The 13,973-nt window shown below is 44.0% G+C and overlaps 2 protein-coding genes across 3 annotated transcripts in view; one reads left to right on the top strand and one right to left on the bottom strand.

Moving 5' to 3' along the window:
* Positions 1–13,973, bottom strand: part of WWC2 (WW and C2 domain containing 2) — a 186,933-nt gene that overhangs the window by 43,832 nt on the left and 129,128 nt on the right. For both annotated transcript variants that reach the window (XM_085000947.1, XM_003359464.6), the window contains 4 exons: positions 12,100–12,229; positions 7,693–7,839; positions 6,320–6,393; positions 2,713–2,955 (listed from right to left, as the gene is read on the bottom strand). In XM_085000947.1, coding sequence (XP_084857073.1) covers positions 2,713–2,955; positions 6,320–6,393; positions 7,693–7,839; positions 12,100–12,229 — 594 coding nt within the window. The remainder of the gene's footprint in view (positions 1–2,712; positions 2,956–6,319; positions 6,394–7,692; positions 7,840–12,099; positions 12,230–13,973) is intronic.
* LOC102168101 (lymphocyte antigen 6 family member E) lies at positions 8,198–8,593 on the top strand. Its single transcript, XM_013984013.3, is given in 3 exon segments — positions 8,198–8,324; positions 8,327–8,406; positions 8,408–8,593. Coding segments are annotated over 3 exon segments (393 nt in total).

Below are 13,973 nucleotides of genomic sequence, written 5' to 3'. Positions count from 1 at the left end.
GAACTCTGAGACACACTGACTGCAGAGGACTTCCCTGGCTTTCAGGGTCAGGGCAGGTGGCGAGCACCCTCTTTCAGTTCAACAGCAACTACCAGCAAAGCAGGAACATACACATGCAGTGGGCAGAATCGATGAAGGCGGTGAGGGATAAGAAAGGGTACGAGTACAGCAAAGTAAACACTAACAACAACCAAACCCAAGCCACTCTATGTTGTGTCTACTGGGAAATAAAGGAGTCAGTGTGCCCTTCCCAGGGGGCTCCGCTCTCTTGGACAGGGAACACCGAGCCGCTTGCATCCAAGGGAGAAAACTGTTTAAGTTGCTCAAGCAAGAAGGTGTGAGTTCCCCAATATTACTCATCAGATGAGCTTTCCAGAGAGGAAGCTGGTATTCATTTTGTAATGCTAAATGATTTGACTCTTTCAGATGACTCAGAAAATCAATATATCACAAATATAAAACACATACACTTCTCTTCCTGCTAACAACCAATCCACTCATGGGAGATGGCCATGCAGGGGTCATAGGTCAGAAGGCTATCTGAGTCGCTTACTCCCTGTGTGACACAAACCGTGTGGCTGGATCTCATTAGGTAGATAATCATTTCATGTAAGGGCTTTATAGCTCCTCTTCCAGGAGGTCAAGCCTACTGCTGCTGCTGGAATTTTGATAATTATTATGCGTATGCAAGCAAGAGTATAAAAACCAAAGTCTAGGCACTTAAATCCTATTTTTAATGTTACTTCAGTAGTCATTCGTGAAGCTCTAGCCCTAAAAAAAAGACAAATAAGACATCATGCCTGTAAAAGCTGATTCAAACAAACAAATGCCAATTTTCTCTCTCCCATAACAAATCTAAAGTCCATTTGTAGCCCTTTCTGGATTTACATACTGCATAGCAGAACAGCTGAAATGTCAGATGTTTATATGTTAGATAGGTATGATTATATGACATTTCTTTTGTGGCCACACCTGCTTATATGTAAGTTCCTAGGCTAGGGGTCAAATTGGAGCTGCAGCTGCCAGCCTATACCACAGCCACAGCAACGCCAGATCCGAGCTGCATCTGCGACCTACACCACAGCTCACGGCCTCATCAGATCCTTAACTCACTGAGTGAGGCCAGGGATCGAACCTGCATCCTCATGGACACTTTTCGGGTTAGTTACTGCTGAGCCACAATGAGAATTCCACCAACCAATGTTCTTAAACTCCTATATGACATTTAATAAATGTGACATAACACATAAAAGATCACTGGTGTTTTATAGATGAGCCACACAAAGCTATCTAGTTCATCAAATTTACCGATGATTATCTAACTTTTATCCTCGAATTCAAAACACACAGACTCTCATACCATCACGGTAATTCAGGAAAACAACTGAATTCTGGCTTCTCACCCTTACTTTTTGTTCCTTTTGGTCTTTGTCACATGCATCCTTACCTGGCCAGCCTTGCTCACACCTGTCTTTGGGCTGAGCCTGCAGTCAGCACCACTGGACAGAGGTGTCAAAGCAGGAGAGGGAGAGAAGTGGGCAGGTGAGCGACTGGGATTATTTAAGATGGTGAAAGAATGTCATCTGTAGAGGGTTCCCCCAACACTTTTTCCCGCTCCCTAAAGCTGAGATGCTGCAGCTGTGCGTTACCTCCGTCAGCCCTTAGCTCACAAAAGCCAACGCTCCCCACATGGTGAAGCAAGCGCACGCAGTAACGCTTGGCCAGGATATCAGAGGTTTATCCTCCACTGTCCCTTCCAGCACCACCCTTTTCAAATGTTTTGATATTATGTTGACACACAACCTTAAACATTTACAGAGGACGAGGTATTAGAAGGCAAGAAGCCAAGAAGTTAAAAAAAAATAAAAGCGACTGGATTATGGCTGGGTATGTTAAATTTACTTCCAGGTCACCTGAGATTATGTGAATGTGAATTTCTTTCCTGTCATTGTTGGCTTAAAGGATGGTCGAGCAGTGGTTCTAAAGGGCTCCTCGGTCTATGGCTGAAACAGGTAAACAGGTGTCTGACCCTCAGTCAGCAAGGCCGGCACACGGGGCTCCGGTGAAAATGACTTCAGGTCAAACTGACACACAGGGTTCCCCTGCTTAACAGCCCAGCTGACCTGCTTTCAGAAGTGGACTTTTTAGATTAAATGATCAATTTACACCTCCCACAGAAAGATCAGAACAAACACTCAAAGTGTTTTCCTTTATGTTTTCACCTGCTTCAGAGGAGGGTTTCAATTGATAAACAAAATCCAAGTGAACATTTTGTGACCTGTTAAGATATCAAAGGGAGCAAGTTGTCTTTTCCTTATGAAATGAAAAGCAATAAACTTTTGCATTCTTGTGAGTAATAAAACCCAGAAGGGGAAGCGTCGGCCCGCTGTAACAGTCCAGATAATCTCTCTTATCAGAGTGCCGTGGTTTACAGCCACTGTTATCGGACGCGGCCAGTGATGGACTGCATTCCTGGGTTTCTGTCAACATTCCTTAGTTATTGGACATCTGTCTCAGGCGCCTTCACATTCCCAACCCACATGGAAGAACTCCGGGGCCTAAGGAGGGTGTACCCTACTGCTCTCCACAAGGCAAGCCCTTTCGTACTGGTTCCCTGCCTGCTCAGGGCGGAGGCGTTTGGGGTTGCCAAGGAGCAGGGAGATGCATGGAGGCCCCACTGCCCACACCCCCCAGCCCGGGAGGAGGACACACCTCTCGGCCAGGGCCCTGCTGGGCGCCCCCCGCACTGACAGCAGCTCCTCCTCCAGCCGCTGCCTCTCGGCATCCAGGCTCTCCAACTCATCTTGCGTGCGCCTCTGTGGAGTGATGAACTGAAGCTCCTTCAGAAGTTCTTCTTTTTCATTGATTAGCATCAGCTTCTCCTTCTCAATGTCCAGCGCCCCGGGCCAGGCCTCACTGTCCAGTTTCGACAGTTCAATCTTCAAATTGGCCATACTAAAATAAGATGAAATGAAATAAAACAGGTGTGCACAAGGAAATTATATTCATTATCCTGTGATAAACCATAATGGAAAAAATACGAAAAAGAAATATAACTGAGTCACTGTGCTGTACAGCAAAAATTAACAACACTGTAAACTAGCTATACTTCAATTAAAAAAAAAAAAAAAAAAAAAGGTGTGCACATACTTAGAAGTCCTGAGAAAGGGGAACACAGGACAGGCCAAATTCGAGGCTGCCCCTGGGGATGGCTGTGAGCGGCTGCTGTGTGAGGTGACGGAGCTGATCCCAGCTGATGCTACACTTAGTTGTCATCTGCCTCACTATTCCCATCTTTAAAATCTGAGAAGCAGACCTCCCCACCTGGAGAAAGGGTGAAGGTCAAAGTACAGAAGCTTAAAAAGCAGAGGGCTGAGGCCTGCGTGGGGTGGCAGCAGGAACACCCGGGGGCTTCATTTAAAAAACAAACTGTGGTAAATGATGCCTGAAATGCCTTTGTTCTAGATCTCATTCCTCTGGACAAAGAGGATGTCCCCAGGCTAGGCTGGGCAGCAACCAGGGACTCAGTTAGGGAAGGAAGTGGGGAGAAAAGGACCTAAACCCAGTCCATTCACCAAGGCTCCAGGGTTGCCAAGGAAACGGGAGTGTGGCTTCTTCCACCCATGTTCTTAAGCTGTGCACCTGAACTCTCTTCCTGCTCAGGGCCTGGATGGAGTCTACACCATATACCCGGCGCTCACTGAGCTGGCCCTGTGGATGTGGTGGCGACCTGGTTTTCCTCTGAACATATATATAGCAGCACCTGGGGACCCCGGCCAGCACAGGTGGCTGAAGTGGCTCCACTAGAGGGACAGCAGGTGCTGAGGTGATGTGGACGGGAGGGGACAGAAGGAAGCAATCGCAGCAAAGGGAGACTTTACTGGTTTCATAATTTTGCTGAGTCCAGATTTCACTATGTCCAGAGCTTCCTATTCAGTGGTCAAGCTAACTCTTGACTCAGTAAGAACGCTGTGAGCACCTGAATCAAATAACTCGCTCTGTGCACTGGGAGGATAACCAGGGTTGTTCACAAGGGAAATGGCGCTTGGCTGTTCTGACCATAAGCACACGATCAGGGCAAACCATAGACACAACTGATGTTGGCATAAAGAACCCATATTCCTATTAAAAAATGTTGGATGATTATTCTGGGTATTGTTACAGCACCCACCAGAAAATGAAAAACAGAAAAAGGGGTCTTTTCCCATCTTTTTGATGGCAGAAGTTGTGGAAGAGAAGGAAAAGGTGATCGAAAAACATGATCAGGACATAGAAGAAGTTCCACACTCCTGTGCCCTAAGTTTCTTTCTTGAGTTAAAAATAAAATTGTCATCGTAACCTGGCGCTGCATACATAATGTGCTTCTGATTTCCACCCATCGCCTGCACTTATGATAGATATAACATCAGCTAGTCTTCAGCTTTAACCACAAAACCATAAACAACTGTCTCAACGTACCAGAAAATTAATCATCAAAATGCTAAATAAGCATGATATTATTAGCTTCATTAAGCACATAAAACAAAAGCTGGAGGAGAAAACAGGTCTCAGAGAAACAGAACTTGCCTCTCTACTTACTCAGAATTGAGGAAGAAAAAGCATTTTCAACATATGCGTAAACCCTTGAGACATAGCTTCTCGTCAGAATCACTGGTAACTTTAAAATAAAACCCTGAATGCTAATAGAACAGCAAAGCTCTTTCTATTGTAAAGAACTAACATCTTAAGTTTTGATGTGACTGAATTAACCAAGTGAACTAGGAGCAAGGATGTAAAGAAGGAAAGAATGGCATCTGTTACTTGTGGGGTCAGGTACTGGGTAGGTCTTGAATTTTATTTGGAAAGAATGCACCAAATCTGGGCAAGAAGGTTTCTGGGATATGGTGCGTCAGCTCCAGATGGAAGGAAATATTAGTGGCCAAAGTGATGCAGAAGCTCAAGTGGGCTCAATGGCAGTTGAGTCAAAGCCCAAAGACCCAAGGACGTTAGGCCTGGCTCCCTGAGATTAGTTCTGAGTTGTGGCCCTTCTCTTTGGAAAACCAGATACCAGTCCTGGCTTTGTTTCTATCAGAGCCGAGGAGTTCTGGCTGCTAAGGGGCTGGCGTGCTCATGGCCAGAGAACCCTAAACAGGCTTCCCCATCACCAGACCACAAAAGCATAAAGCCAACCTCAGCCCTTGTTAAGGGCAAAGCACGAGCGTGGGACCTGAGAAGCAGACAGTAAAGTATGCAGACTTCCCTAACCTCAAGGAATTTGTAATGTACTCGGGGAAATTTATAGGCATCAACATTGGCGGAGTAAAATGTTGCTCAGAGAGACTATGCAACTTGCTTAAGCTCTTATGGTTAATAATTTGTGGAACGAAGCAAGGGGTTCTTTCAGTAACTCCAAGAACCAAGTAATAGTAGTAACAGAGGCTACACAGAGGCAAATATTCTACTTAGGCAGGTTAAGTAAGTACTTTGTTAAAGCCAGACAACCTCAGGAAGTCTGGCCAGTTACTTTCCAATTATCATCATCACCAACAATAATGGATGTACTTCGACATCCATCTGCTGGGCGGGCTCCTCGCGGTGGGAAAGCATGGTGGACCAGCATGTTCTCAGCCTAGCCGTTCCTGCTCCCATAGTGTAGGTCTGCCCCCCGCCCCAGCTTCCTAAACAATAAAGCAGCAGCATGTAAAAACTTTTACAAGGAAAATAATGAAATGAAATGTATCAGCATGACCCTCTCCCTCAGAACAAGCCCGGAGCCTGGAATCCGTCACCAAGGGAAAGACAAAAACGTCTCCCGGGCCTTCACCAGCAGAGTCACAAGGTAAGAAAATGGGATGGCAGGCAGGGGTGAGGAAGCGAGGATATGAAGTGAGCCGCACGGCAGCAGACACCTCAGCATCCTCCAGGTCACCAGCAGGGGGTCTTTGGGGCAAAGGAAGATGCTGGATGCTGTTTCCCTAAAACTTCTCAACTGCTACAAGCCACAGTATCCCGTTTCAACCTGCTTACTTTTAGTTGTAAATACCACACAAGCTCAAAGCTTCTTCCTTCCAGAAAGAAGGGGACAATTTCATTCCACCCTTCTCATTAATTCTCCTTGTTCCTCAGCTTTGTGGGGGGGAGGGGGGAGCGGTGAGACAAGAGAGCAAGTATGGAGGGAACCCCCCAACCTTAGAATCTAAAAACTGCAAGGTGACCTTGGTAAGAAGGTGTAGGGAGCGCCCACGAGGTGTCACTACAGGCGCAAAGATCAATTCTGGGGAAGGAAACCCTTGGTTGAGTCCGCTGACCACTGACCACTCAGCAGCTCCCCTGCTGTTACCTTCTTTTGGCTTCCTCGTACTGGAGGCTCAGCCTGACCTTTTCAGCTAAATTTGATCTGCTTCTCACTCCGATCTAGTAAAAAACAAAAGGGAAAAAGTCAATTAACTCTGCTAATGAATGAAATAAACTGCTTTTGTTTCTGGGAAGTACAACTAATTGAAAAGCTAAAGAAGATGGTTCTGAAATTGGGAACACCAGTTTAAAAAGGCACTTATTGGGAGTCCCAGTAGGGACAAAACATTTCTTTTTAATTCAAGCTTGTCTGTTTTTCAAAGACTTTAACATCATTTTCTCTACACATTAAATTCAAGAGAAAAAAATATCAGGTAAATGTTTCTGGAATCTAAGAGTTTGTGAAGGGCATACAGGTCAATAAAATTTATGAACTGGAACTAATTTCCTTGCCTCTATGAGCCATCATTTCCATCATTTAGCTTTCAAATGCACAAAACATAAACTAAATAACTTCAAAAATTAATTATTCAAACAGGTAAGCCTCTACTGTTGGTCTCTACCTGTTCATAGCACCAAATTCAAAGCAGCATAGAGAATACAGAAAATAACTGGAAACTTATTGAAAAGTAAATATCTGCTAATGGCATCCTCAAAGGTAGAACACAAATTGTTAATAATATTTAAATATTTAATAACATTAAATATTTTCTTTTCTTTTTTAGGGCCTCACCTGTGGCATATGGAAGTTCCCAGGCTAGGGGTCAAATCAGAGCTGCAGCTGCCAGCCGACACCACAGCCACAGCAAACCGGATCTGAGTTGTGTCTGTGACCTACACTGTAGCTCACAGCAACGCCAGATCCTTAACTCACTAAACGAGGCTGGGGATCAAACCTGAGTCCTCATGGATACTAGTCAGGTTTGCTTCTGCTGAGCCACTATAGCAACTCCCAACATTAAATACTTTCAAATGCCAGGTATATAAACCATAAATCAATCATTTTAATATAATCAACTTCAGATTTATAAAAACAAGTTTACTGGTTAGTTTTTAAAGGCATATATTTACCTTTCTCATTAGCCTTACTGTTTATTTGGAAGGACCTTAATTTCTAAGACTCTAAACTTAATAGGAAAAACTTAAAGTCTCATGTGTCTCTAGCCTTTCAATAGAGTCTCTAAATAAATACAGTATGACAAAGTTTGAACAAAGCTATTCATATGGACAAATCCTGATATGCCTGGCACCGAGGCAGAAAAGATAAGGCTATGCTTTTTAAAACCAATCTTATGAGTGTGAAATACTGAATGCACACAGCTGGAATTCACACCACCTTTCTAGCTCTGTTCCACCCATAGTGTAATTAGGGTCTATCGAGGACAGTGCTGGGCCAACCCTTCCACGTGGGTAACTTACATCTCCGGAAATGCTTGTCTGTGACCCGGCGTCCAGGGTCTGTCTAGAGAGAGATAAATGGGAGTTCACAGGACTGGATCTCAAGTCTGGCTCAGATGTGCCAGTGCTCTGGTCCAAATGAAACCGCTCCTGCAGCTTAGCAAGGCTCTGTTCAGGAAAGACCAAGTACCCCATGAGGCTTAGCATTTAAGAGGGTGAAACTTCCCCACTAGGTAAAATTAAATTGAAAGAACTGATCTCAATAGAAAAAAAAAATTACTTTATCTTAGTAGGTCCTTATCACTTTAAGTTGTTGAAAAAAAATAGTGTAGAATATAATTTTTGCATATACACACAGGGCTTTGAAAGTATGTATGATCAGGCCGCCACCTTGCAGACCTGGGCATGGGCACAGGCATGGGCTGGGCAGCGCCGACAGGCGACAGGCGAGGGACCTGGGTCCAGCGGCAAGCAGGGCTGACTTTGTCTTCGTCAGACCCCAGACGGGACACCTATCCCCTCCAGAATGAAGGTCTTCCTGCTAGCACTGCTGGCTGCCCTCCTGGGTATGGAGCGAGCCCACTCCCTGGTGTGCTTCTGTTGCATGAATAAGAACAGCAAGTTTTACTGCCTGAAGCCCACCATCTGCTCTGATCAGACAACTACTGCATGGTCATCTCTGCATCTGACAGCATCAGGAACGTGGTCGACTTTGGCTACACCCTGAACAAGGGCTGCTTGCTCCCCGATTGGTCCTGGCCCGAGCGTCAATCTCAGTGTGGCGTCTGTAGGCACCCACTGCTGCCAGAGCTTCCTGTGTAACATCAGTGTGACCCATGGCGGGCTGCTGGCCAGTGCCACTGTGCTGGGCCTTGGGCTCCTGCTCAGCCTACTGTCAGCTCTGCTGCGGTTTGGCCTCTGACCCTGGGTTACTGTGCCCTGCCCAGACTCCCAAAGCTCAGGAAGAAAGGAAAGCCCAGCCCCTCAAGGGATCTTGAGGCTGACCCTGCTGATCCCACCCCCTCAGCCCTGGCACCCCACAGGCAACCCGCCCCCTGCACCTACACCTGCCAGCCACCCTGACTTTTGTGTCAGGCCTTCATTGGGGGGTACTTGGGAACAGATACTGAGGGTCCCACAGTCAGAACTGAGTTCCTGCTCCTGTGTGCCCCCAGGTATGGAAGATGGGCTGTGTGGACAGGCGTGTGGCCCATGTGTCCTGCCAGGCGTGCGTAAGCGTACAGCCGTGTGTGAGGGAAGGCGTAGAAGTAAGTGTCGGGAGTCCAGTATCAGCAGCCCCCAGAACCCCAAGTGTCAACACAGCCCCTTCCCCCCAGCATCTCTAAGTAGCTCATTTTGCTTGGAGGGCAGCCTTCTGGGAGGCCAGGGTTTCACCATCCCAGGTCTAGGCTGCTGACCCAGGACGTGGCACCCACCTTCGGATCCCGCTGCAGCCCTTGCCCTCCACCCCCCACTGAAGCCCTCCTGCTGCTTTGGTGCCTCAAATAAACAAGGATGTTCCCACCCCCCCCTAAAAAAAGTGTGTAAGATCATCTTAAACAGGTTATCCTTCCCAAGACAGCCTGGGAATTTTTCACCCCATAAGTAACGCATCTTTATATTTAATGTTTCTTATTTCTAAAATTTTGTTAAAATGAAGTCTATGTTAATAAGAACTACTCACTTTATGTAGTAGAAATTACGGAAGCTTGCAATACCTATAATGCAATCTCATTTTAGATGTGGCAGGAAAACTTCCCACTTAGAAGACTTCTACAATTATGCCATTTTACATCTGGGCAGGACCCAAGAGATTATTTCGTTCACATTAATGTTAGAGATTAGGAAACGGAAGCCCACAAGTCACATCAGTACCCATGGTGATGTCTGGATTGGGAAAGTGCATAATCACAATCGAATGTGACTGGTGTTGGCACCCAGGTTTAATAGAGTGAGTTTACTTTAGAGGGAGGATGTGGGCAGGTGAAAGTATTAAAAAGGAAAAGTCTAAATTGCTACCAACAACCCCCCAAGAACGCTTGGGGGGTTGTTTTTACACTAATAAAAACGCTAGAAACTCTTTACTATCAACTTTCAGGAGAGCCAGGATTTAATCCTGATATCTAAATTCTCATAAGAAATTAGAAATATCAGAGATCTGATATTTGCTTTTCACTTAACCTTTCCTATTTTCTTTCAAAGGGTATTTATACAAAATATATATGCGAGAGGATTATCAAATATTACAGAAAAAAAAAAAAGAAAACTTTGAGGGACTCTGAACAAATCTTTTCTATTTTTTCATGGGAACAGTGCAAAGATGTGTATTCTTCAAACCTGCAATGACAATGCACTCAATCGAGTAGGTTATGATTAGCATGTTTTTAAATGAAACAGAAGAGACTAGAAAATAAAATCAAAGTATATTACTAACATTAAGAAGGCATATTTCTGTAAAATTTTTGTGTGCCTATGTATTTGTAGGTAAAGACATTTGTGTTGCTGAGTTCTGATGTAAAATATATTTCTTACCTTGGGTTATGGCCAAAGAGGTTTGAAAGTTACAGAAGATGTCTAATGTACCTTTCAGCCCTACTGTTGATTTCTGTATCTACTAATTATTTTATATATTTGGCATTAAAAAGGAATCTAATTTTGAAATTTAACCTGACCTGTGTATAAACCCAAAGTTTACAGGAAGAATCAAAGATGACCTAAAATTGCTAAATTATGGGGTTCCAACATAAATTTTTTCAAGTTCCATTAACTTTTTCAAAGGACATATTATGTGTACTTAAGGAATTACTAATTTAGACAGCAGGATCACTGTAATAATTAAAAACACATCCAAGTAAAGTTTAGTATATGTTACATATATGTTAGAACCACATATTCTGGAGCAAGACTTCCTGGGTCTGAACTCAGGTCCTGCAACTTTAAGTAACTTAACCTTCTCTTTACTGTGATTGTCTGTGCTGTCAATCAGTTGAGGATAACAGTGACTATCTTTAGGGCTATTGTGAGAACTAAATGAAGAATTTCCCTGGAAGGCAGGCAGAAGATTGCCTGGCACAAAGTCAAGTACTTTAAGTATTTGCTATGATTACTGTGGTCTTTTCTATTTATTTTCTTCTTGAAAGTTATTTCAAAATTCCCCAAACGTGGAGTTCCCTTGTGGCACAGTAGCTTAAGGATCTGGCATTGTTACTGAAGTGGCTTGGGTCGCTGCTGTGGCGAGGGTTCAATTCCTGTCAGGAATGTTCACATGTTGTGCAGATGGCCAAAAAAATCCCCCCAATGCAAAATTACATGCGTTCAAGAATATCCACATATATTCAACTAGCATTTTGAAAATGACATGAGGAAACTGAATATGGTATTTAAATGCAGAGGTTCTACAAGAATGCAAACAGTGGGCTTTAACATTTTTCGGAAGGCACAGACTAAATCCTCATTCAGCTAGGTAAAGAACTCCAAATACCTGAAATATTTTTTTGGCCTCACCCACAGCATGTGTAAGTTTGAACCCATGCCACAGCAGCGACCCAAGCCACTGCAGTGACAATGCTGGATCCTTACCATGCCTGAGCCACAAGGGAACTCCTGAAATGTTACAAAGAATTCTCAGTGCTTGTGATAATTATGGGATGGTGGGGAGGTAAGAGGAATTAGATACTTCTTAAAAAAAAAAAAAAAAAAAACTTGACTGTTTCTGCTAAAAATAGATATTCATAATGCAGAACTCTGAATGGTTCCCTGAATGGTTGTTTTCTCTATACATAAGGCTGGCTCGCTGGAGCCTGGAGCCATAAGGTGAAAATAGGTGTACAGGTGTAACAAGGAGATCTTCTGCCATCAGCATTTCTCCTAGGGTGACTATACAGACACCCCCAGCCTGGTGGGCATCCCCCATCCCACCCCCAGTTAGCGCCCTGGAATCTCCTGGGGTGGGGAAAAAAGGTTCTAAGCTCCTCTTATCCCCTCCCCCACTCTCCAAGGCACAGCATCTACTTAATGATGACAGGCGACATACCCTTTATGCATCCTGGGATTACTGGTTTAGATAACCCTGCTTATCAGGGCTCCACATGAAGCTTTCAGTGGGCTGCAGGTTGCACCAAGATGCTAATCTCCTTACATGGGCTCCAAGATCCAGCAGCCCCAGTCTCAAAGGTCATCCAAAGCCTGCCTTCAAATAAGCATACAGAACCTTGGCACCAATCTGTTTTCCTCCAAGAAGACCGGCGGCCTGAGCGCCTATAACAATCTCCTAGGGGACCAAGTTCCACATGAATGGGGTTGGGTTAAGGTGGCAGTTGGGTTGATAAAGGGCCATCCAGACTCTGATGGAGAACTTTTGCCCCAAGACAAGTTTTGAGGGGCTCCAGAAGGTAGCAGTTTGACTTAACAAAATGTTCGATCACATACCTGCATCAGATCCTGTTTTTCTTTTTCTCCTGAGCTAATAGCCTTTCTGATGGATTTCAGCTCAGTTAGAATGGCTTTGGCTTCACTAAGTTCATAGCCACTCTGGCCTCCAGACATTTTTTTATCAATTCTGTTAAAGGGGAAAAAAAGGTAAAACAAATCAAGCAATAACAGAGCACAAGTTAAAGAGACAGTAGGACATGGGTTTGGGGTTGCCTTAGATTATTTTTCTATTTAGGTCATGCACACCAGTGTCAAGCTGATGGTTTCTCGTTCTCCCTCTTCTGATCACTTTGAGCTGAGACTCTCTCACCCTCACACATCCCCAGTCCACTGGAATCACCTTCAGGCTCAGGCCTTTTGTCTTCAATCTGTTTGGGTGACCCTACTGCTGGCTGAACTCAAACCTCATCACAGGCTGATCCTGACCTGCAACTTGAGAAAGAAGGCTCGGGACATGGGGAGCACAGGAACCTGAGGATTCGTCACTGTCCCCGAATTTTACATGCCACCATGTCTGTGCAGAGCACCTACTTATTTCTTCTGCAATATATGAAAAGTATTATATTTTTATGACAGTGACGAGTCAAGATAAAATTGCCTGCCTTGCTGAGTGAGTGCAAATCTAGGAATGAGGCAGAGAGCAGATGTGGCCATTTGTCCTCTGAGGTTGAGTAAAGAGTGTGTCAATGAGCTGGTTATTGCCTCTGCAGATCTGCTTACCAAGCGTCCTTACAGTCCACATGGTCGCCCTATGCCAGAGGATTTCATGTAACCTAATTCTTTGTGTTTGAAGGGCCCAATGAAATAACCTAATCTTTCTGGAAAAAAAAAAAAAAAAGGCTTAACAGTTTCTTCCCAATCACTCTCCTGGTTCTCCCCACCACCTATGCTGCCTGGGACATGTTATGAAAGAACTTGGGCTTCACTTGAGGAACACATGGCCACGCCTGTGCCCCATCAGCCAACAATGCTATTACACACGTTCTCGGACAGAGCCTTGCATTAGTCACAGACTCTCCAGAGCAACGGCACCTATTAAATCACAGAAAAGTGGCTCTGAGCTAATTCGGTTTATAACATTTAATAATTTCTATTTATTTCAGTGTGAAGGGTATGGTCTGGGAAAAAAAAAAAAAAAAAAAAAAACCTAACACAATATTATCTCATTCACTCTTCCAAACTCTATTCCAACAAGGGCAATTTGTAGAAAACTTATTTTCCCAAGTACTATTTTAGAAAATATTTTATGGTGCTAAACAAGAAATTAGAGTCTAAAGGACCTAAGAAAATAAAATAAATTTCATCATCAGGTCATTCTATAATAAAGTACACCCAATGAAGTCATGGAATTACACACACACACACACACACACACACACACACACACACATATACAGTATTTGTGATTGGAAGGGACCCTAGAGAAGATCATCTAGTCACATTTCTTCCGAGTGAAGAAGCTGAGACCAGAAAGTTTATGAAAATTTAGCCCATAGCTTGCATAAACACTTAGCTAAGTAATACAACCATCCTCAAAATGAAAGACTCAGGCTTGGGGTTCCTAAGACTACTGCATTTAGAATATTTGATAGGAACCCTGGAAGTACTTTGAATATTGGTTAATTACATTTATTTCGGGAGGGCTTTATCAATGCAATTGTTGGCTCCCTTAAGTACCGTAACTACCAAATTAGTTGAGGCGAAAGTCTTGTTTTATTAAGAAAGAAGAGTCTGTGAGAATTCACAATAGTGTTAGTAATAAAGGCATATCAAACTGTCCAAGTGACTTTCTAAAGTCCAAATAATTTCTCCCTATTTGCAGAAGACCTGCAGGATTTAGTGGTAAAACAAATCTTTAATTCAGAAATCAT

The sequence above is a fragment of the Sus scrofa genome, chromosome 15 (assembly GCF_054392235.1).
Source record: "Sus scrofa isolate SSC_HxYL_T2T_F1_AM1 chromosome 15, Sscrofa_HxYL_maternal_Yorkshire_Landrace_v2.0, whole genome shotgun sequence".
Taxonomy (NCBI): domain Eukaryota; kingdom Metazoa; phylum Chordata; class Mammalia; order Artiodactyla; family Suidae; genus Sus; species Sus scrofa.
This window is presented reverse-complemented; position numbering and strand designations above follow the sequence as displayed.